Below are 24680 nucleotides of genomic sequence, written 5' to 3' on the forward strand. Positions count from 1 at the left end.
AAGATCTGTGTTTTAGAAAGGTAATTCTGGAGCTGCGAGGAGATTTTGTTAAAATCTTGAGAGCCAGAGGCAGGAGAAAAATTAGGAGGCAATGACATCATTCGGGTGAGAGAAGGGAGGGATAGAGGCAGTGGGAATGGAGTGAAGTGAATTACTTCTTAAGACATTCTAGAGAATGTCAAGAAACTTTCTGTATGGTGATCTTTAAGTTCTTCTCCGTTTTCCTTTTTTAGAGACAGGTTTTCTAAAAAAAGCCTGTTGCCCAGTCTGGGGGACAGTGGTACAATCCTAGCTCACGCAGCCTCAAAATCCTGGGCTCATGGGATCTCCCCACCTCAACCTTTTGAGTAGCTGGGACTACAGCTTGTACCAACACTGATTAGAAAAAAAATTTTTTGTAGAGATGGGATCTTGCTGTGTTATTTAGGCTTAGTCTGCATGTTCTCTGTAAAAGAATAGATTCGGCTGTCTGCAGAGTGGGAATATTTGGGGGTGGTAAGGAGCCGGGGGAGCAGACAGTCCGGAGCAGCCCTGAGGTTAACATGACAGAGATGCGAGTGAAGGAAAAGAGCAGCTGAGGCACAGCACCAAGGGCCCAGCTGAGGCTGGAGCTCAGAAACTAGCTTGTGCAGCCAGTTCGCACGGCTGAGAACTTCGTCAGCAATGCTGGAAAGCCTAGACACGCAGGCATAGAAAACCTGTGCCTGGCCTGATTTAGGATGGAGAACTAGCCAACCAGCCACCACGGAAGGTCAAAAGGAGAGGGGTAGCTGTCTGGCCCTTTGCTCTTCCTGCTGGCTGGCATGAGAATGTGATAGCAGGAGATGGGGCAGCCAAGACAGACCAAGAGGTGACAGTGGAAATGAAAAGAACTCACAGCAGAGTAACATGATAGAAAGAGCCAGAGTCCCTGATAGCACAGAGCGCATCATACAGTGCCCCAGACCACATACCTGGGCCTTTGTGTGCAAGAGAAAGAAACTTCTACCTTGTTTCAGTCACTGTTTTGTTAGGTTTTGTACTGCTTGAAGCCAAAACGACTCTAATAAAAGCGGAACTGAGTAGAAAAGAAGTTAAACCAGGGAGGGGCTGGTAAAGAGAAGACCAGAGACCAGAGAGCTGACCCTGACCCTGTCGGTCCAGAAGCAGGTTTAGAGGGAGTGAGGTAGAAGAGAGGAAGACTGTGATCAAAGGGGGAATTTCAGCATTCTAGATTTCAGAAGTAGCACAGTTCCCAAGGAAAAATGATTAAATTCTTTGGGTTTTTTTTTTTTTTTAATTGAGTCAAGGTCTTGCTCTGTTGCCCAGGGGGAGTGCAGTGGCATGATCACAGCTGATTGCAGCCTCAACCACCTGGAGTCAAGCAATCCTTCTACCTCAGCCTCCTAAGAAGCTAGAACTATAGGTATGTGTCATCGTGCCGAGATAATTTTTAAATTTCAGCAGATGCAGGGTCTCTTTATGTTGCTGAGGCTGCTCTTGAACTGCTGGGCTCAAATGACCCTTCCACCTTGGCCTCCGAAAGTTTTGGGATTACAGGCCTCAGCCACTGCACCCTACCAAGTGGTTAAATTCTAATCACAGTACTCATAGCAGTTCATCATTGACTGAGAATTTAGGAGGCACTGAGCAATCACTGTGCTAAGCAAGTGCTTCCCATGGATAACTCTCCACCAAATCCCAAGGAGGAAGGCACTACCAGTAGCCCTCATTTAATGATGAGGAAAGTAAGATTTGGAGAAGCTGAACCATGCATCCAACACACTCAGCCACCTAGTGGTGCTTAAAATTTGACTCAAGAGCCAGAGCACGGCCAGCTGGGACACACTGCTGCCCGAGTGTTGCCCTCTGCCTCCCCGATCACCCTCCATTCTCCCACTGCCATCCTAGGCCCCCAAAGTGAAACAATGAATAGCTCACCAGCAGCGACTCTCCCTGGAGAAGGAATGAGAACTCCACCCATGTCGAAAATCACCGCTCTGTAGGTGCTGCCTCCAAGGTGCGTCCATCGGTGGGCCACCTGGTGCCTGAGCTGGGTGTGTTTCAGGAAGGCTGTCCTCCACACCCACTGGAGACAGGAGGACTGGAAACAGCTCCTTATGCACATGGTGAGGCCGAGGCTGCGTGGGAAGGCACAGGGTGTTACTTGCCTGTGCTACCTCCCACCCAGGCCTCCATCCTGGAGCTCAGAGGGGCCGGCCAAACATCTCTAAGCCATCTCCAACAGGCACTTCAAACCACATCCACAAGTGACCTCAGTGTCTCCTCCCTCCCAGCTATTCAGTCACTCGGCTGCCCAAGCTAGAAAACTGGGACTCGCCCCTGACTTTCTGCAATCTCAACCTCACCACGCCCCATCTAGTTCTGTGCTGTTGACTATTCCTCCTGAAAATCTCATCTTCCTCTTTGCACTCTCACTGCTACCATCTTGCCCATGGATCCTAACTGGCCCCCTTGCCTCTTCTCAGACCTCTCTCCAACTCTTTCTTCACCCTTCGGTCAGAATATTCTTTCACAATTGCAAATCTGATCACATCCTAACTCCATTTAAGACCTTCAGTGGCCAGGTGCAGTGGCTCATGCCTGTAATCTCAGCACTTTGGGAGGCCAAGGCAGGTGGATCACGAGGTCATGAGTTCAAGACCTGCCTGGCCAACACAGTGAAATCCCGTTTCTACTAAAAATATAAAAATTAGCTGGGCATGGTGGCACCATCCTGTAATCCCAGCTACTCAGGAGGCTGAGACAGAAGAATCAGTTGAACTCAGGAGGTGGAGGTTTCAGTGAGCTGAGATCACGCCACTACACTCCAGCCTGGGTGACAGAGCAAGAGTCCATCTCAAAAAAAAAAAAAAAACAAAAAAACCCTTCAGTGGCTCCCCACTGCCCTCAAAATAAACTATCGGTTCCTAAGCCTGGCTTAAAAGGCCCTCTAAGATCTACTCCTGCCAGGCGCGGTGGTTCATGCCTGTAATCCCAGCACTTTGGGAGGCTGAGAGGCAGGCGGATCACTTGAGGTCAGGAGTTTGAGACCAGACTGGCTAACATGGTGAAACCCCATCTGTACTAAAAATAAAAAAATTAGCTGGGCACAGTAGTGGGTGCCTGTAATCCCTGCTACTTGAGAGGCTAAGCTGGAAGAATCGCTTAAACCTGGGAGGTAGAGATTACAGTGAGCCGAGATTGTGCCACTGCACAATCCAGCCTGGGTGACAAAGCGAGACTTTATCTAAAAAAAAAAAAAAGAAAGAAAAAAGAAGAAAAGATGTCATTCCTTTCTGCAGCAACTCCTCATTTTTTCACCTCAACCTGGGGGATGATCTGGACCTGCACATCTACGTGCAGTTTCCTCAAACACATGTTCTCCTCCAGCTCCAGACCTTTGAATCCACTGTTCTCTTCTCTGGAATGCTCTATTCCACCTGCTGCCTGGCTAATTCCAAACAGTCTTTTGGGCTGTAATTCACCAGTCAGTTTTCATGAACCCTCTTCTGGCTACTGGAAAACACTCATTACGAGTCTCTCCCGTGTGCTCCTAAGATATCCTGTACTCGCCTCCTTCTAGCACTTACTATGACACCCTCACACCACAGAACACCATCGTTCCACTTACAGATCACTGCAGCAGCCTTGTAACTATTTCCCAAACTTAACTTTCAAAGGGTCAGAAAAAAAAGCACACACAACACACATACCTGCACATGTATACCAATGTATACCTATACACACTCGTGTATAGAGATAAACCAAACATGGCCAGATGTTAATAGTGAGTCTAGATCAAAGAGATAACAGGAGATCAGATCTTTCAACTTTTCTACAGGTTGAAATAAAAAGATGGGGAAAAAACAAAATAATGAAGGCAAATTCTATTTTCTTCATTAAAATCTTTAAGCCTTTTATGTGATTTCTACACTTAAAAGCTTACAGGAGAAAGCAAAACAGCCTCTGAGATTACGGGAGTCACTTCAGTGGGGCCAAAAGGATTCTAAAAACTATATTGTTTGAGCATCCCCAACCCAAATATCTGAAATCTGAAATGCTCCAAAATCGGAAACTGGGACTATAGGTACGCACCACCATACCTGGCCTGTTGAGATTCACTTGGGGTGGCTGGCAAAATATTAAAATAAATATTAGGGAAGTTATAAAATTATAGTCTCAAACCTTCTAAAAGCCACCTGCCCCCCCCCCAATTTTTTTTTTTTTTTTGAGATGGAGTCTCACTCTGTCGCCTAGGCTGGAGTGCAGTGGCATTATCTCAGCTCAATGCAACCTCTGACTCCTGGTTTCAAGCAATTTTCCTGCCTCAGACTCCCAAATAGCTGGGACTACAGGTGCGCACCACCACACCCAGCTAATTTTTTTGTATTTTTAGTAGAGACAGGGTTTCACCATGTTAGCCAGGATGGTCTTGATCTACTGACCTCCTGATCTACCTGCCTGGGCCTCCCAAAGTGCTGGGATTAGAGGCGTAAGCAACCAGGCCTGGCCAGCGGAAAAGTTTTAATAAGACTGGCTGAAAGCAGTCAATTCTTATCTTAGAGCATTAAGTCATAAAGTGAAAATTAAAGATAAAAGATACTTCCCCAGTTAAATCTGTTTACCCCACATTCCTTTGTCTCTACTCTGTTTACTCATGTAAACTTTGTGCTAGATAGCCCTTTCAGGGGAAGGTCCAAAAAGAATTACCCGTTAATGGTGTTTACTCTAAGACACCAAACCAAAACCTTTTTATCATTCGTAAAACTACTCTTTTAACCACATTAATTATCCATAAGCATGTTGACATAAACCTGTTATTAAATTTATACTGAATAAATGTGAAGAAGAACAAGGAGTAGTAATTAGTTAGCTGCAATTGCCCTCTGAGAGGAGCTGATGGCCATCCCTAGCTCACTCAAGATGCAAAGCCAGAATAAAAGCAATGACCACCTCAACTAACACTGGCTAATTTTTGTATTTTTAGTAGACATGGGGTTTCACCATATTGGTCAGGTTGGTATTAAACTCCCGACCTCAGGTCTGATCCACCTACCTCAGCCTCCCAAAGTGCTGGAATTACAGGCATGAGCCACCACACCCAGCCAGGACTCAAACTACAGTATACAGGTTGAGCATCCCTAATCCAAATATTCAAAATCCAAAATGATCTAAAATCTAAAAATTTTTTAGCTCCCACACAAGGCCATAGTGAAAAATTCCACATGTAAGTACTTAACACAAACTTTGTTTCATGAACAAAATAATTGTAAACAGTCCATAAAATTACTCTCAGGCTATATGTATAAGATGATATGAAACTCAAGTGACTTTCTTGTTTAGATTTGGGTCACCGCAAGATATCTCATTATATATATGCAGATATACCAAAATCTGAAATCTGAACTACTTTGGTTCCAAACATTTGGGATAAGGGATACTCAACCTCTACAAACACCTAAAGAAAGGACTATCGGCTGGGCAAGGTGGCCAGCACTCTGGGAGGCTGAGGTGGGCAGATCACCTGAGGTCAGGAGTTCAAGACCAACGTGGTCAACATGGCAAAACCCTGTCTCTACTAAAAAAAAAAAAAAGACAAAAATTAGTCAGGCATGGTGGACGCCTGTAATCCCAGCTACTCAGGAGGCTGAGGCAGGAGAATGGCTTGAATCTGGAAGGCAGAGGTTGCACTAAGCCAAGATCGCGCCAATGCACTCCAGCTTAGGCAACAGAGCAAGACTCGGTCTCCAGAAAAAAGACTACTCTTAACTGGTAAATCTTTAGTATGTTTCTCATGTATAGAGATACAAGGTATAGAGAATATTCAAAGTAAAAACAAAACAAAATATTCAAAGTAAAAACAAAACAAAAAACAGTTCAGGGGTGGTGGCTGATGCCTATAATCCCAGAAATTTGGGAGGCCAAGACAGGCAAATCACCTGAGGTTGGGAGTTCGAGATCAACCTGGTCAACATTGTGAAATCCCATCTCTACTAAAAATACAAAAAAAAAAAAAAAAAAGGCCGGGCACGGTGGCTCAAGACTGTAATCCCAGCACTTTGGGAGGCCGAGGCGGGTGGATCACGAGGTCAAGAGATCGAGACCATCCTGGTCAACATGGTAAAACCCCGTGTCTACTAAAAATACAAAAAATTAGCTGGGCATGGTGGTGTGTGCCTGTAGTCCCAGCTACTCAGGAGGCTGAGGCAGGAGAATCGCCTGAACCCAGGAGGTGGAGGTTGCGGTGAGCCAAGATCACGCCATTGCACTCCAGCCTGGATTAACAAGAGCGAAACTCCATCTCAAAAAAAAAAAAAAAAAAAAAGGCCAGGCGTGGTGGTGCATGCTTGTAATCCCAGCTACTCAAGAAGCTGAAGCATGAGGATAGCTTGAACCTGGGAGGCCGAGGTTGCAGTGAGCTGAGATTGCATGACTGCACTCCACATTCCAGCCTGGGTGATAGAGTGAGACTCAGTCTCAAAAACAAACAAAAACCAGTAACAATACAACAATCAAAAATGCAAACAAAAAATACAGGTTAAGAACTATTTACACAGCACTTACACTGTATTAGGATTATAAATAATCCAGACATTACTTAACTCATATCCTTTTTCCCCTGAAAATACTGTGTTGACAGCGAGCTGCACTTCTTTTTCTTTTTTTTTTTTTTGAGACAGTCTTGCTCTGTCCCCCAGGCTGGAGTACAGTGGCTGGATCTTGGCTCACTGCAACCTCCTCCTCCTGGGTTCAAGCAATTCTCTTGCCTTAGCCTCCCGAGTAGCTGAGACTACAGAAGCCAACCACCACCCCCAGCTCATTTTTTGTATTTTTAGTAGAGATGGGGTTTCACCATGTTGGCCAGGCTGGTCTCGAACTCCTGACCGCAAGTGATCCGCTCGGTCTCCCAAACTGTTGGGATTACAGGCGTGAGCCACCAAGCCCAGCCAAGTACTTTTTTTTTCTAAATGGGAAATGGGGTAAAGCATATAGGAAGTTGTGCATAGGTTATAAGCAAATGCTATACCATTGTCTATCAGGAACTTGAGCAGCCGCAGATTTCAGTATCTGCAGGGGGTCCTGGAACCAATCCCCTGAGGATACCACCATGGAAGGACTGTAATTGGAAACTTGCTGAATTGAGGGGTAATATTTGAAACTAAAAATGTCAAGATTCATTTGCATTTTCAATTTTATTTATGTTTCTATGCCAAGGTCAATGTTTGCTATAGAAAAAGAAATTCCCCGGCTGGGCGCGGTGGCTCAAGCCTGTAATCCCAGCACTTTGGGAGGCCGAGGCGGGTGGATCACAAGGTCGAGAGATCGAGACCAACCATGGTCAACATGGTGAAACCCCGTCTCTACTAAAAATACAAAAAATTAGCTGGGCATGGTGGCGCGTGCCTATAATCCCAGCTACTCAGGAGGCTGAGGCAGGAGAATTGCCTGAACCCAGGAGGCGGAGGTTGCAGTGAGCCGAGATCGTGCCATTGCACTCCAGCCTGGGTAACAAGAGCGAAACTCCGTCTCAAAAAAAAAAAAAGAAAAAGAAATTCCCTTACAGGCTTGTAAAAGTATCAACACATCTTGTGTGAGGGCTTAATGGGGCCTCAAGCAGCAACTTTAATCCTATGGAGGACACTGTCCTCCACACAGTCCCGCTAATGGACATGAGGGCAATGCTCCCACAAGCAGCCTGCTTATTCCTTCAATTAAAGACAACTGTTCTGGCAGGGGGCAGAGGCTCACGCCTGTAATCCCAACACTTTGGGAGGCTAAGGCAGGTGGATCATGAGGTCAGGAGTTCGAGATCAGCCTGGCCAACATGGTGAAACTCCGTCTCGACTAAACACACAAAAATTAGCTGGGTGTGGTAGTTGGCGCCTGTAATCTCAGCTACTTGAGAGGCTGAGGCAAGAGAACTGCTTGAACCCCGAGGGTGTCGGGGGGCGGAGGCTGCAGTGAGCCAAGATTGCGCCACTGGACTCCAGCCTGGGCGACAGAGCAAGACTCTGTCTCAAAAAAAAAAAAAAAAGACTCCTGCTCTAGCCACTTCCCAAGGCAGGAAATGCTGTCATTTCTCATACCTCTAGGCCTTGGTACCTGCTGTGCTCACTGACTGGAACCTTTCCCTGCTTTATTTGGTAGGTGAATTTCCATTCACTTTGACATCACAGCCTGTTTTAGCTCCTCTGTGGAAGCTTTTTTCTTTTTCCAGACAGAGCGTGAGATTTTTTTTTCCACTCCCATTGCCTCTTCTCCATATCTTCAGCAGAGTACTTACCCAATTACACAGTAACTATTTTTTATCAGACAGAGTCTCACTCTGTTGCCCAGGCTGGAGTGCAGTGGCACAATCTTGGCTCACTGCAACCTCTGCCTTCCAGGTTCAAGTGATTCTCCTGCCTCAGCCTCCCAAGAAGCCAAGACTACAGGCGTGAGCCACCACGTCCAGCTAATTTTTGTACTTTGAGTAGAGACAGGGTTTCATTGTGTTGGCCAGGATGGTATCGATTTCTTGACCTCATGATCCACCAGCCTCAGCCTCTCAAAGGCTGAGATTACAGGTGAGAGCCACCGTACCCAACCAGTAACTACTTTTTTTCTTGAGATGGAATCTTGCTCTGTTGCCTAGGCTGGAGTGTAGTGGGGCAATCTTGGCTTACTGAAGTCTCTGCCTCCCGGGTTCAAGCAATTCTCCTGCCTCAGCCTCCATATAGCCTGGACTACAGGCGTGCACCACCACGATCGGCTAAGTTTTGCATTTTTTCAGTAGAGTTGGGATTTCACCATGTTGGCCAGGCTGGTCTTGAACTCCTGACCTCAAGTGATCCTCCCATCTGTTTCCAAAAGTGCTGGGATTACAGACAAGAGCCATCACGACCGGCTTGTTTTCATGTCTATGTGTTTATAAGGTCCTTAAGACAAAGAGTATCTTATTCATCTTTGTATACATATATCCTCTGGGACTTAGTACTGTTTTTAGACACATAGTGGGTGCTCTGTATGAGTTGAAAGAATACATAAACTGGAGACATCAGAAAATAGAGAAAAGCTGGGGGACAGATTTAGTCTTTGGCAGCCACGAAGAGCTGTTACATTCCCAACCTGCCCAACACTGGCTAACAGTTCTAGTTCTCTGTTACTGTCATCTACCATAAAGATTTGTCTTCTTCTAGATACTCCGAATGGGATAAGCATGATAATGCAGATTTGTTACCTAAATGATGCTCTCATAAATATGCAAACACAGTGTATGTTGTCATACACTTTTAAGAAGATGGTTGGTTTGGTAAAAAAGATAGTATTGGCTCTGAATTCAGATTGTCTGGATTTAAATTCCAGCTCTGCCATTTACTATGTGTGAAATCCTGAGCCAGTTACTCTTTCTCTGAGCCTCAGATTACTCCTTTGTAAAATAAAAACAATTATAGTACCAATTTCTTTCTTTTTTTTTTTTTTTGAGACGGAATTTCGCTCTTGTTACCCAGGCTGGAGTGCAAGGGCGCAATCTTGGCTCACCGCAACCTCCGCCTCCTGGGTTCAAGCAATTCTCCTGCCTCAGCGTCCCGAGTAGCTGGGACAACAGGCGCTCACCACCATGCCCAGCTAATTTTTTGTATTTTTAGTAGAGATGGGGTTTCACCATGTTGACCAGGATGGTCTCTATCTCTTTACCTTGTGATCCACCCACCTCAGCCTCCCAAAGTGCTGGGATTATAGGCGTGAGCCACCGCTTTCAGCCTATAGTACCAATTCCATAAAGTTGTTACCATTGCGTGAGACAAGGTATGTAAAGCACTCAAATTAGTACCTGGGAAACTTTGAAATGTTATCTTCTACAGTAATATACCAAAAAAGTTCACAAGAGTCTCATATGTTTTATGCATATAGTATGTGTGTATGGTTTATGCACTTTCACATAACACTGTGGTTCTTCAACAGGGTTATGTTTTTTGACCCCAAAGAAACATTTGGCAAGGCCCAGAGACATTATTGGTTGTCACCACCTAGGGAGAGGTGCTACTGATGTCTAGTGGGTCAGGCCAGGGATGTTTCTAAACACTCTACAGTGCTCAGGACACCCTGCCCCCTGGCCAAAAAAAAAAAAAAAAAAGAATTATCAGGACCCAAAATGTCAACAGCACAGAGGTTGAGAAACCCTGATCTAAACAGGGCATGTGGAAACGTATTTCATAGGATGTAATCACAAGCTCTACATACACATGTATCTTATGGTCATGTTATAGACATAGAGTCTGCATATACACATATCTAGAATGTACTATGTACTTACATATGTATTATTATAGGATGTACCTAGAGTAGCATCCTGTCATATATGCATTGATTGTGTCTGTCAATATCTACATACAAAAGTCAGTCTGACATACTGGAGAGAATGCTCAGCCTCAGAAAGCTAGTATTATCTCTATATACATAATTCTGTTTCATCCTCACAACTGCATGAAGTTATGATATCATGCCAACTTTATGCAATGGCTAGTTCAAGACTGCACAACTGCTGATGTAAGTCGACTTCACAGTATAGAAAGGAACTATGTTTATCTTATATGCCAACGCATCCCAAGGGTGTCCAGACTCTCAGTAAACATTTGTGAAGTGACCCAGAACTCCAGCACTGTGCTCATAACCAGCAAATCGCTATCTTTTCTCTTTTTTTCTTTTTTGAGATGGAGTTTTGCTCTTGTTGCCCAAGCCGGAGTGCACAATCTCGGCTCACTGCAACCTCCGACTCCTGGGTTCAAGCGATTCTCCTGTCTCAGTCTCCCCAGTAGCTGGGATTACAGACGCTCACCACCAAACCCGGCTAAATTTTTTATATTTTTAGTAGAGACTGGGTTTTACCACGTTGGCCAGGCTGGTCCCCAACAGCTGACCTGAAGTGATTTGCCCACCTAAGCCTCCCGAAGTGCTGGGATTATAGGCGTGAGCCACCGCGCCCGACTAGATCGTTGTCTGCGTGGCGATCGAGTCTCCACTCCCTATGGCCCCTTAGAAGCCACTTCATCTCTCTTAGCCTCATTGTATCTATCTGTAAAGTGGGACAGAAACAAAACCACCCTTACTAGGTTTAGAGGGAGGAGTCAAACAACAAAAGGGGCAAAGCTCTGCAGAGCAGACAGCGCGGACAATTCGGAGACCTCGCGGAGCCGGGGATCCCGCGCCGTCAGACGAGGTGGGTTGAGGACGAGGCCTCTCGGGCAGGCAGAGGTTAACTCGGGGCTGGGCGAAAACTTGCCGCTCAGCCTAAGTGCGAGACCCCAGCCATAGCAATCGCCACGACGTCCTGCTCGGACCTCCTCGAGATCCCGTCCGGAAGGACATCAAGCTGACCCCGTCCCGCGCGGCCCAATGGTTGCGCGCGGTGTTGCGCGCATGCGTAACCCACGGGTCAGCGACGGCGGCCGGGAGGCGGAAGTGGAAGTTGTTGTGGCTCTGTGTGCTGTGTGAGGAGCTGCTGCTGCTGAGGCGGCGGCGACCGCGTTGAGGCGGTGGCGGCGCTGCCGGCTCCGGGCCGTTCGGCCTCTCGGCTCGCCTCCCAGCCTTTCCTGAGCCAGCCGGGGCCCGCGCCGGCCAGCGCCTGCCCTATGAGTGTGTCACTGGTTGTCATCCGATTGGAGCTCGCGGAACACTCGCCCGTCCCTGCCGGCTTCGGCTTCAGCGCCGCGGGTGAGTCCCGCGGCGTCGCGGCCTTCTCTGTAGCCGGGTCTGGGCCCAGGGGGCTCTCCCTCCCAAAGCACTGTCCCGGGAAAAGCCCGCGGCGAGGGTTCTTGCCTCTGGAAGAAGCGGAGAGGTGGTCGGGATCCCTCTCTTTCCACCCGCCCTTGGGAGGCCTTCCCGTGTGTCATCTCAGGGAAGCGCTGCCCCGAACCTCCCTCCCAGGGCCTTCTGCGGGCGTTCCGTTTATACCTGGAGCGTCTCCTTCTGGAGAGAGTCGAGTGGTATGTTTGTCTCACTTGCTTCCCTCTAGGCTTCGTAGAGGCAGGAACTGGGTCCCCAGCAACTCGGGACGGTCCTTAGTTTAATTAAATTGTTCCCTTTTCGAAGCATATCCATTGAGGTGCCCCCTAACCATAGTAATAACTAAATTTGGACACTTCGTATATCCCAGCACTGTGCTAAGCACCTCTTGTGCATTTTAATCTTTAATTATCTTTGCAACAGCCCTATGAGGTAAATGGGCGTGGCGTGTGTCTCTTACACACTGGGAAACTGAAGCTTAGTGATTAAATGATTTGCTCAAGGTTATCTGTAATGGGTGAAACTGGGCTTCTAATTCAGTGAGCAGCACTTGAGTCTGAGTTTTTCACACCAGTAACATAGCTCCTTAGTGGGGAATGCAGCTCAGGCTCTTTTCCTTGGTTCTCAGATAATTACCTAATAATAACATTCATTCAAGAAATACTTGGCCAGGGCCGGGCGCGGTGGCTCACGCCTGTAATCCCAGCACTTTGGGAGGCCGAGGCGGGTGGATCACGAGGTTAAGAGATCGAGACCATCCTGGTGAACATGGTGAAACCCCGTCTCTACTAAAAATATAGAATTAGCCTGACATGGTGGTGAATGTCTATAATCCCAGCTATTCCGGGTGCTGAGGCAGGAGAATTGCTTGAACCTGGGAGGCAGAGGTTGTGGTGAGCTGAGATCATGCCATTGCACTCCAGCCTGGGCCACAAGAGTGAAACTCCATCTCCAACAAAATAAAAATAAAATAAAATAACTTATTTCATGCTCACATCTGCTGGAGCTTTCCTTATGTGCTGAATCAGACAGGGTCTCTGCTTTAATGGCACCAGCAGTTTCTTGAAGGAAACGGATGAATTAAGTGCAGAGTGAGTGTAGAATTGCCAACTGTGGTAAGTGCTGTGAAGAAAAGAAGAAACAGTTTGGAAAGCTATTACAAGAAAATGTGTTTGGTTTGGAGAGAGGGATGAGGACAGGTAGGGATGGTGTCATTGGAAACTTCCTGGGTGTGTGACCTTTGGAGCTGCAAGTTAAAGATTGAATATGATTTAATAGCTTATGAGTATCTTTCCAAAGGCTTAAGTGGCTTCTGAGTTCTGAAAGTCAGCTAAAGTGATATTAGCCACATACGGACATCTGCATGGGTCAGTCTTGTAGTCATTTATTCATCAGATATTTAAGAGAGCTTCCTCTGTGTGCTGGGCATTGTGGTGTAAGTGCTCGGAATACAGTGGTAGGCAAAACAGGCATAGTCCCTGCCCTGACAGAGCATATATTAGGGACTCTCTTTTGTAAATTTGCTTTAAAGTCCATGATTTTGGGCCTGGCGCAGTGGCTCACATCTTTAATCCCAGCACTATGGGAGGCTGAGGCGGGTGGATCACTTGAAGCCAGGAGTTCAAGACCAGCCTGGCCAAAATGGTGAAGCCCCATCTCTACTAAAAATACAAAAATTAGCCAGATGTGGTGGTGCATGCCTGTAGTCCCAGCTACTCAGGAGGCTGAGGCAGGAAAATCACTTGAACCCAGGAGGAGGAGGAGGTTGCAGTGAGCCAAGATCACACCACTGCACTCCAGCCTGGATGACAGAGTGAGACTGTCTCGAAAATAAAAATAAAGTGCATGATTTCAGTAGAACACCCCTGCATTTCTGAGTATATTTTCCTGGCTACTTATTGACCGTTCCCACAGTGGTCCCAGAGGTGAGTGAGATGGATACAACAAAGGCTTCTTATCGTCTTGGTGGAAGGCAGTAGAAAGAAAAGGGAAACCTAATAATGGATGAATGGAGAATAAAGAGGAGCTTGTTTTATTACCTAGTATTAATCATTCATGTGTTCTTTAGCGGGGGAAATGTCTGATGAGGAGATCAAAAAGACATCACTAGCTTCAGCTGTAGCCTGTTTAGAAGGGAAGTCACCAGGAGAGAAAGCAGCAATTATCCATCAGCATCTCGGCCGTCGAGAAATGACAGATGTGATCATTGAGACAATGAAGTCCATCCCAGGTATGCTTTCTAAAACCCTGGACTGTCTTTTGTAATGTAAACCCTGGTTGCTAATTTATACATGGTGTTTGATAAGCCTACGATTTTAACATCTAGCATACTTTTTCACTGCCCGTGTGCTTTATATGACATCATTAAGCCACATTTTAGTGGAGACTGGGTCTCTGTTGCCCAGGCTAGAGTGCGGTGGTACAGTGTTGTTTCACTGCATCCTCCACCTCCTGGACTCAAGCAATCTTCCCGCCTCAGCCTCCTGAGTAGCTGGGCTTACAGACGCCGTCTACCACACCTGGCTAATTTTTGTATTTTTAGTGGAGACAGGGTTTCTCCTTGTTGGCCAGGCTGGTCTCGAACTCCTGCCTCAAATGATCCACCCTCCTTGGCTTCCCAAAGTGCTGGAATTACAGGTGTGAGCCACCACACCCAGCCACCAGGGAGAACTTACCACCTAGTTCAGTGGCAGATCATGAATATGTCCAAATAAACATGTTGTGCCTTCCCCTGCTCTGCCAGCTCATTTCATCTGGGGAAGTGGATGTGTAGATATTACTACATCTCCAACATGGAAGTGGTCAGAACTGGTAGGTTTGGATTTCAAACTTAGTAGTCTTGAATGTTTTTCCCAGTTAAGATTTCATAATGGAAGCACCTGCTTGCATTATGGTATTGCCAAATGTAATAGCCATCCTTGAGTTTCTCAGGGTGTTTATGAGATTTTTATGGGCCAAAGAGAGCTTTAAAGTATGATCCTCTCATAAACTCAGCTGTTCTACAAATATAACTCTTAATGCATCACATTGTAATTACTCTTTTTTTTCCCTCCTCCTTCCGATTGGGTTCCAACACAATATAATTACTCTATCAAAGTTTATTCCTCTGACTTGAAATTTTAATCTAGTTCAAGCCCTTCAGCATATGTCCTATCCATTTATAATCTGCTATTTTTTAATTGGTGAAAGATGAACTAGAAACTACAGTGGAAGAAAGGAAGTCTTCAGAAGCATCCCCCACTGCCCAAAGAAGTAAAGATCACAGTAAGGAATGCATAAATGCTGCCCCCGATTCTCCATCCAAACAGCTTCCAGACCAGATTTCATTCTTCAGTGGAAATCCATCAGTTGAAATAGTTCATGGTATTATGCACCTATATAAGACAAAGTAAGAAAACCCTTTTTTCTTTTGGGTTTGTCTAAGTTCTTGTTTTTTGCTATAGGGTAGTCTCTTGCCCTGAAGGGAAGTGGATATTATTTTAAGCTTTAAAATGATAATACTTTTGTGTATTGTGTGTTAGAAAATTCTCAGATGTTTTACATTTGATTAATCTTGTGGATTGGGTCAAAGCTTTTCCTTATAAGAGAAATGTGAGAAAATACGTTGGAAAATGTTTTCTTAGCTGATAGGCATGGAAGGTGATTGGGGAATTGAAAGGACAAAGAAAATGATCTACAGAGTCATTGTAGTTTCATGTTCCCACCAAATCTTTACTGAAGAGGCTGCTAAGAAGTGAGTTAACTCATTTCAATTTTATCACCTCCTTTTACTATTTTCTGTGGTTCAGTCAAAAGTCTTGCTGGACCCCCAAGGAAAGGAAGCATTTGGCTAGATAATCCACAAGCCTGGCCATTACCTCCTTGGATAATTGGTAGCTGATACCTTAAGGCTTTTCTTGTGCTAACTTGTTTGCCACATCCCTATTGGGAAAACAGTGACTATTCAGGTAGCCATTTTGTGTTTTGTTTTGTTTTGTTTTGTTTTGTTTGAGACAGTGTCTCACTCCATCACTCAGACCGGAGTGCAGTGATGCAATCCCGACCCACTGCAACCTCCCCTCCCAGGTTCAAGCAATTCTCTCTCCTCAGAGTAGCTGGGACCACGGGTGCATGCCACCACACACAGCTAATCTTTTTTTGGTTGGAGTGAGTAGAGACGGTATTTCACCATGTTGGCCAGGCTGGTCTCGAACTTCTGACTTCAGGTGATCAGCCCACCTCAGCCTCCCAAAGGGCTGGGATTACAATTGTGAGCCACTACACCCAGCCCAGGTAGCCATTTTGGATCACAACTGTCAAGTGAGTTTACAGCATTTCAAAATACAAATTACACTGTGGGAGGTTTTTCTCTCCTCTCTCTATTCTACTATTCCAGCCACCCCAACCTAGGAACACTTCCTGAAATTTTCAGTTACATCCTCATGGTTTAGCATTCTCTCTTATATTTACAGCTCTTTTTCTAGGCCCTTTGAGAGAGATCCATAGCCAGAGTTGTGCTTTTAACTTACTCAGTGATAGATTATTATTCAAACATTGATGAGAGTAAAACACTGCAAATTTGCCTAATGCAGATTTATAACCATAACAAACCTTGAACTGAAGATTAAAAATTTCAGTGGGTATAATGTAGAACAGTTCATTTGTGACATATTACAATTTTTATTTTTTCCTATTTTCTTGGACGTAAAAGTTGTTTGATTAGTGTTGTTTGAACTAACCATACCTCATCTACTCAAGACATCTTATTGTTTTATTAGTAAGATGACCTCCTTAAAAGAAGACGTGAGGCGCAGTGCCATGCTGTGTATTCTCACAGTCCCTGCTGCCATGACTAGTCATGACCTTATGAAGTTTGTCGCCCCATTTAACGAAGTAATTGAACAAATGAAAATCATCAGAGACTCTACACCCAACCAATATATGGTGCTGATAAAGTTTAGTACACAGGTAAAGGTTATTAAAAATCTCTTTGCCACAGAAACTGTGTTATTGAAACTGTATGATACTAGCTATGTTTGATTTATAACATTTTCACTTAAGATTGTTGATATGTCTTCTAAGGTAGAATTGTAATTCTAGATGTATTTCTAAATTCATTAGTAGAAATACAATTGTAACATACGCCTATCTTTTTTTTTTTTTCCATCGGTAGAGATGAGATCTTGCTGTGTTGCTCAGGCTGGTATCAAACTCTTGGCCTCAAGCAATTCTCCTGTCTTGGCCTCCCAAAGTGCTGGGATTATAGATGTGAGCTACTGCACCTGGCTATATGCCCATGATTTTTTATAGATCAGATTGGATATGAAATCTAGGGTTTTGACAGGAGGCAGACATTATGGTAAACTGACATTGCACCACCGCACTCCAGCCTGGGTGACAGAGCAAGACTCCTCCTCAAAAAAAAAAAAAGGATGATGGGGCATGGTGGCTCACGCCTATAATCCCAGCACTTTGGGAGGCTGAGGTGGGCGGATCACGAGGTCAAGAGATCGAGACCATCCTGGAAAACATGGTGAAACCCTGTCTCTACTAAAAATACAAAAATTAGCTGGGCATGGTGGTGCATGCCTATAGTCCCAGCTACTCGGGAGGCTGAGGCAGGAAAATTGCTTGAACCCAGAAGGTGGAGGTTGCGGTGAGCCGAGATCGTACCATTGCACTCCAGCGTGGGTAACAAGAGCAAAACTCTGTCTCAAAAAAAAAAAAAAAAAAGGAAATCTAGGGTTTGGTTTTGTTTTTTTTTTTGTTTGTTTGAATCAAGTGGTAACTATTCCAGAAAAGCAGTAGTTCCCAAACTTTTTGAAGTTAACACCATCTTATTATTTTCCATTGCCCCTACTTCTTTCATTCTCTTTTTAAAAGGTGGCTCTTTGACACATCTTAGAAAATAAAATCTATTTTATTTTTCTAAAATTTGGGTGACAAGGAATTTTTGTGACATTCCATAAAGATGCTTTACAGTTCCTGATGGGAAATCATTGTAATAGACAGAAACACTGAAAGAATGGTATTTTCAGTTTATGAAAGTGCGTGTGCAATATAAAAGATATTTTTTCACATAGGGAGGTTTTGTCACCCACTTTATCTCACTTATTAAGCAGCACTTTCCACGTGCCTCAGTCCTAAAGATGTTACAAAGGTATTCTCTTGTATTTGCATACTCATTCTTAGGAGTATGCATGTTTCTATATGAATATAAAAATGACATAAACTTCAGGTGTTATACAGGTTATTAAAGTGTTGCCCTGCTGGACGTGGTGGCTCAAACCCGTTATCCTAGCACTTTGGGAGGCCGAGGTGGGCTGATCACAAGGTCAGGAGTTTGAAGCCAGACTGACCAACACGGTGAAACACCGTCTCTGCTAAAAAAGGCAAAAATTAGCTAGGCATGCTGGTGTGTGCCTATAATCCCGGCTATGCGGGAGGCTGAGACAGGAGAATTGTTTGAACCTGGGAGGTGGAGATTGTAGTGAGCCGAGATCGTGCTACTATACTCTAGCCTGGGTGACGGCAAGAGTCTGTCTCAAAAAAAAAAAAAAAAAAAAAAAAAGTGTTGCTCTATCTGTAGATTTCATTCAATTTGGATTTTTCTTTTTCTTTCTTTTTTTGAGATGAAATTGTGCTGTCACCCCAGGCTGGAGTGCAATGGCATGATCTTGGCTCTCTGCAACCTCCAACTCCCGGGTTTAAGCAGTTCTCCTGCCTCAGCCTCCTGAGTAGCTGGGATTATAGGCATGGGCCTGCTAATTTTGTATTTTTAGTAAGGATGGAGTTTCTCCATGTTAGTCAGGCTGGTCTCGAACTCCTGACCTCAGATGATCTGCCTACCTCGGCCTCCCAAAGTGCTGGGATTACAGGCATGAGCCACCACAACCAGCTGTTTTATTTTGTTTGTTTTTCTTTTCTTTTTTTTTTTTTTCTGCATGGAGAACAAGTTTTTTTTTAAGAGATGAGGTCTTGCTCTGTTGCCCGGGCTGGGGTACAGTGGCATGATAATAGCTCATTGCAGCCTCAAACTCCCAGGCTCTAGCAATCCTCCTGCCTCAGCCTTCTAAGTAGCTAGGACTACAGGCTCGTTCTGTCATGCCCAGCTAAATTTTGTTTTGTTTTGAGACGGAGTCTCACTCTGTCGCCAGGCTGGAATGCAGTGGCTCGATCTCAGCTCACTGCAACCTCTGCCTCCCGGATTCAAGCGATTCTCCTGCCTCAGCCTCCCAAGTAGCTAGGATGATAGACACGCACCACCATACCAGCTAATTTTTGTATTTTTAGTAGAGATGGGGTTTCGCTGTGTTACCCAGGATGGTCTCAGTCTCCTGACCTCGTGATCCACCTGCCTTGGCCTCCAAAAGTGCTGGGATTACAGGCATGAGTCACCGCTTGTCTGGCCTAAATTTTTTTTTAATAGCCTATTGTATTTATCCATTGAAATTGCATTAGATTTTGAAATGCAGCTTTGTCAAAAGTTTGCTTCTCTCTCATATTTCAACAGTAGACAGCCTTATTGAATTTGCGCCAGATAAGTTTTACCTTGCCGTTTGACAAAAAAAATGAGTGTACCTGTAAGATGGCTTGCCATTGGTATCTGACTTAGGTTTGTGGGTGAAAGGGAGGCCATGACACAAGGCCCACTTGACATGTCCTTTGTTATGGAAATCTAGATTGACAGGACTGGCAGCCATGTGGAAGAGTGTACCTGTTCGGTGAGCCCCAGAGAGAAGCTTTAGTGTCGAGTTCTGTCTATAAGGGAGTACACAGTTATTATCTTTAATCTTTACAAAGTACCCCATCATTTAGGGAGACATTGAAAACATGTTTCAATTATCTTGTGGATTTAGAGTTTACAAGTTGACATTAAGAACAGAAAAGCTCTTGAATAGCTCCTTTCACTGACCATCAGAAAGCCTTCTGAGGTTGCCAAGGAGCTTTGTAAACCATGGGAAAATCATGCCTTAAGCCGTTTCAGTCTGGTAGCACATGTAATAATGATAATGATAACATGCAAATTTATCTAACTTCTATATAACTCACTGTGCTAAGTGTTCAACACACTTTATCTCATTTAATCCTCATTACAATCCTTTGAGGAAACAGATAGTGTTGTTATCCTTGTTTTACAGTTGAGGAGAGTGACTTCAGAGGGAGAGAAGTGGTTTGCCCAGGGTTACACAGCTAGACATAAATGACAAGCAAGAGTGTCACCCTCACTTTTTTTTTTTTTTTTTTTTTTTTGGGAGACAGAGTTTCGCTCATCACCCAGGCTAGAATGCAATGGTGCATTCTCAGCTCACTGCAGTCTCCGCCTCCTGGGTTCAAGAGATTCTCCTGCCTCAGCCTCCCAAGTTGCTGGGACTCTAGGCACATATCACCATAACTAATTTTTGTATTTTTGGTAGAGATAGGGTTTCACCATGTTGGCCAGGCTGGTCTCAAACTCCTGACCTCAGGTGATCCACCCAACTCGGCCTCTCAAGAGTGCTGGGATTATAGGCGTGAGCCACCGTTTTGGCCCACCCTCACTTTTAATTCCAAGGGCACACTCCTCTTTTAGTAGGAGTGGGATGAAGGTGTGGGGAAGGGAGATGGTTGGTTGTGAGACCTTCTATAACAGCAGTATTGTTATAGTTTCTACTTAACTAAGGGTAATAAGTAGCAAGGGAAAAGACCCAGAAAGAAATAGATTAGGAAAAAATGTTTAAGACCAATTAGGCTTTTAAAATAGTCTGAAGTCTTATAAATACACCACACTCACCTGTTTAATAAACTCACACAGTTCTCCATAACGAGTACTGCCCTTCATAATACACAGGTAATATTGTGGATGTTTACTGTGAATGGATTTTCCTTGTACATCTGCATTATTGTCTCCCCTTCTGTCTTTTGACCAAGTGACGGTTGCTCAAGTTGACGTGTTTTCTGCGACTGTGAAACAGGTTGCTGCATGTTCTTCCCCATGGGGCTAGAACCCTTTATCTTGGTATCATGATTTGTATTTTTTATTGCTAACTCTGGATCTTAGGGGCTGATCTTATCCTATCAAGGATTTTCTAAGACCTAATACCCTCTTGGTATAAGATGTGAAGTAAATTAATATTGGCTGTAATGAGAATAATAGGCTCAGTGGCTACCAATATTAAGCACCTAAAAGCCTGGACCCTGTGCCAACTGCTTTTCATGCATTGTCTCCTTGAATCCTCCCAACAGTGCCATGTTGGCTAGGTGTGGTGGCTCACGCCTTTAATCCCAGCACTTTGGGAGACTGAGGTGGGTGGAACACTTGATGGCAGGAGTTCGAGATCAGCTTGGCAAAGTGGAAAAAGCCCCTGTCTACTAAAAATTACCAAAATTAGCAGGATGTGGTGGTGCATGCCTATAATCCCAGGCAGAGGTTGCAGTGAGTCAAGATCATACCACTGCATTCCAGCCTACGCAGCAGAGCAAGACTCTGTCTCAAAAAAAAAAAGGAAAAAAAGCCATATATATTACAGTTGAGGAAACAGGCACAGATATGTCACTTGCCCACAGCTAGACAGCTAGTAGGTGTCAGAGTTAGGGTTCAAACCTAGGCAGCCTGACTTCATAGCCTGGTCAGCTAACTACATCTTTATTCTTTTCCTCACCACAGATTTTTAAATAAGGACTCATAAGCCTTCTCTGTATCTTTGATAAATTTTCAAATGTCTGTTGGCCTTAGCTTTAGCTGCAAGAATTATGAGACCAGGTGTGGTGCCTCATGCCTGTAATCCCCACACTTTGGGAGGCCAAGGCAGGAGGATTGTTTAAGGCAAAGGGTTCAAGACCAGCTTGGGCAATATGGCAAGACCCTGTCTCTTAAAAAAACTTTTTAAAAGATGAAAAAAAAAAAAAAAAAGGATTATGCTTATAAACTTGTGTGACTCTTAGGAATCTTGGTCTTTGGGTAGACAATTTACAGTTCTTTAGGACATATGAAAAGCAGAAGGAGGTTCAATTTTGTTGTTCTTGGGATCAGAAAAAGACAGATGACCACTTAATAGAGTATGTTGGCTCCTTTTCACTTGCATGCTTAGTTACCACAGCCTTAGCAGACGCCTCCTTGGAGAAGTAGGCGTATGTTCTCAACACTGTAGTTGAGCCCCGTGACACTGAAGGACCTTGATCATTAATGAATTTATCTTTTTATAATTTCATCCTCATAGGAGAACAGTAAAAACGAAGGAATAGAAGGAAACAAAAGCCAGGTTTCTTTAAAGTTTTGGCTCCATACAATGCAAATATTTTAATATTTTCAATAAAACCTGTTTCTTTTTTTTTTTTTTTTGAGATGGAGTTTCGCTCTTGTTACCCAGGCTGGAGTGCAATGGCACGGTCTTGGCTCAGCGCAACCTCCGCCTCCTGGGTTCCGGCAATTCTCCTGCCTCAGCCTCCTGAGGAGCTGGGATTACAGACATGCGCCACCATGCCCAGCTAATTTTTTGTATTTTTAGTAGAGACGGGGTTTCACCATGTTGACCAGGATGGTTTCGATCTCTTGACCTCGTGATCCACCCGCCTCTGCCTCCCAAAGTGCTGGTATTACAGGCGTGAGCCACCACGCCCGGCCAAACCTGTTTCTTTTATGTTCTTTGTGGTTAGCTTCAGGGTTTTATTTAGTGCATTAGATGGTGAGTTGAAGTAGGAACCATGTGAATTTTGTTCCCTACTATTTTCCTAGTACACAGCACAGTGCCTGGCACATACTAGATGCTCAGAAAATACGTGCACTGGTAAAGGTGCATTTTTAATACCAAGATTTTAAAGAAAAGAGCAATATGTTAACTGTGAAATCTCAACTGTTTAGTGATATGGTCATTTCAAAAAAAATACATTAAAAAAATTTTTTTTATTTTTGTTGCAATCATCTTAGTTTAGGGCACCATAATGTCTCACTTGCATGCCTCTTCTCCTTTTTCATTATGTTTTATTTTTTATTTTTATTTTTTGGAGACAAGTTCTGGCTCTGTGGCACAGGCTGGAGTGCAGTGGCACAGTCTTGGTTCACTGCAACCTTCACCTCCTGGGCTCAAGCAATCCTCCTACCTCAGCCTCCCAAATAGCTGGGACTACAGGCTTCTGCTCCCCTGCCCAGCTAATTTTTGTATTTTTTGTAGAGACAAGATTCCACCGCATTGCCCAGTCTCAAACTTCTGGGCTCATGTAACAAAAAGGAATAATTCACTGAATGGATTAGGTCACATGCCTTGTCCTTTCCTCTGAGGGACCTGGTCATTTAGTGAGCATTTGCAGAGCTCTAGACCCCAGGAGGTCTCTGCCAGCCCCTGGTGGTGCTTGAGGCTCTGAGGAGATGAGTGGAGGCCCTGACTTTCAGGCAGTGGGTTTTCTCCTGGCGAATCCATGTGCTGACTTTGCTGCTTACTCAGCCAACAGCATTTTAAGAAGAAGCCGTTGTTCTGACGAATGGGGGAAGCCATCTTAGGTTGTAAAGAGGCTTCTTAGTATTAAAGAGGCTTCTTGTTCAACAGCTGACTTTAAACATTTTGAAATTAAAATGTGCTATGTTCAATACACAGATTACTTGCAGGGATTATTTCCTTAAGTAAAGCTTCCCAACCCCAACCTCCCACCACTCTGCCCCTCAAAAATAAAAGTATATTCAGAATTGATCATCCTTCCTCAGCTGCTTAGCTCACTTGGTCATATTAAGAAAGCATAAGTAGGCCAGGCGCAGTGGCTCACGCCTGTAATCCTAACACTTTGGGAGGCTGAGGTGGGCGGATCACGAGGTCAAGAGATTGAGACCATCCTGGCCAACATGGTGAAACCCCGTCTCTACTAAAAAATACAAAAATTAGCTGGGCATGTTGGCATGCACCTGTAGTCCCAGCTACCAGGGAGGCTGAAGCAGGAGAATTGCTTGAACCCAGGAGGTGAAGATTGCAGTGAACCGAGATTGCACCAATGTACTCCAGCCTGGCGACAGAGCAAGATTCTGTCTCAAAAAATAAAAAAGCATAATTAAGGACTGGGCGTGGTGGCTCATGCCTGTAATCCCAGCACTTTGGGAGGTCAGGGTAGGTGGATCACCTGAGGTTGGGAGTTCAAGACCAGCCTGACCAACACGGAGAAACCCTGTCTCTACAAAAACTTTAAAAAATTTAGCCGGGTATGGTGGCATATGCCTGTAATCCCAGCTACTCAATATGCTGAGGCAGGAGAATCATTTGTACCCAGGAGGCAGAGGTCGCAGTCAACCATGATCATGTCATTGTACGCCAATCTGGGCAACAAGAGTGAAGCTCCATCTCAGGGAAAAAAAAAAGCAAAAGTAGCCAGGCTCACATCTATAATCCTAGCACTTTGGGAGACTGATGCTGGTGGATTGCCTGAGCTCAGTAGTTTCGAGACCAGCCTGGGCAACTTGGTGAAACCCTGTCTCTACTAAAATACAGAAAACTAGCAGAGTGTGGTGGCATGTGTCTGTAATCCCAGTTACTCAGGAGGCTGAGACAGGAGAATCTCTTCAACCCAGGAGGCGGAGGTTGCCCTGAGCCAAGATTGCGCCATTGCACTCCAGCCCGGGCTATAGAGCGAGACTTTGTCTCAAAAAAGGAAGAAAGCATAAGTAATCAAGAATCTACAGTTATTTCATTGGAGGGTAATTAAAAGCTACTGAGTAGCTTACAGTGTCTGTGAGATTCAGAACCCTGTGAGGGTGGACAGGCAGGACTATGTTTGCCTGTCACAGCCTTGAATCTGAAGCTTCCTCAAGGTTGATGATGCAGCATTTCCTTTTGCAGAATTCCCAGAAGCAGCCTGTCAATGCTGGTAGGGCCAAAAACACAACTTCATTTCTTTGGGCTAATGCCCATGTGGGAATTAAATCCAGAGAAGCCTTGGCCTCCCTGCTTGCCTCAAAAAATTGGCTGAGTTTAGAAACTGGAATTATCAGGCGC

At 44.8% G+C, this 24680-nt stretch overlaps 2 protein-coding genes across 4 annotated transcripts in view; one reads left to right on the forward strand and one right to left on the reverse strand.

Moving 5' to 3' along the window:
• ACAD10 (acyl-CoA dehydrogenase family member 10) overlaps nt 1-11365 on the reverse strand; it is a 73382-nt gene extending 62017 nt beyond the window's left edge. Inside the window, exons 1-2 of one of the 2 annotated variants that reach the window (XM_074402224.1) lie at nt 11148-11365; nt 1921-2120 (exon numbers count right to left, since the gene is read on the reverse strand). In XM_074402224.1, coding sequence (XP_074258325.1) covers nt 1921-2107 — 187 coding nt within the window. In that variant the 5' untranslated portion in view covers nt 2108-2120; nt 11148-11365. Of the gene's footprint in view, nt 1-1920; nt 2121-11072 lie in introns of both variants that reach the window. The other variant, XM_039471586.2, reaches the window with a different exon arrangement.
• Nucleotides 11366-11408: 43 nt separating this feature from the next.
• The window catches only part of BRAP (BRCA1 associated protein), a 49155-nt gene continuing 35883 nt past the window's right edge, over nt 11409-24680 (forward strand). The window contains exons 1-4 of one of the 2 annotated variants that reach the window (XM_003932244.4): nt 11409-11676; nt 13817-13978; nt 14938-15136; nt 16506-16695. In XM_003932244.4, coding sequence (XP_003932293.1) covers nt 11595-11676; nt 13817-13978; nt 14938-15136; nt 16506-16695 — 633 coding nt within the window. In that variant the 5' untranslated portion in view covers nt 11409-11594. The other variant, XM_010342873.2, reaches the window with a different exon arrangement.

The sequence above is a fragment of the Saimiri boliviensis genome, chromosome 7 (assembly GCF_048565385.1).
Source record: "Saimiri boliviensis isolate mSaiBol1 chromosome 7, mSaiBol1.pri, whole genome shotgun sequence".
Taxonomy (NCBI): Eukaryota; Metazoa; Chordata; class Mammalia; order Primates; family Cebidae; genus Saimiri; species Saimiri boliviensis.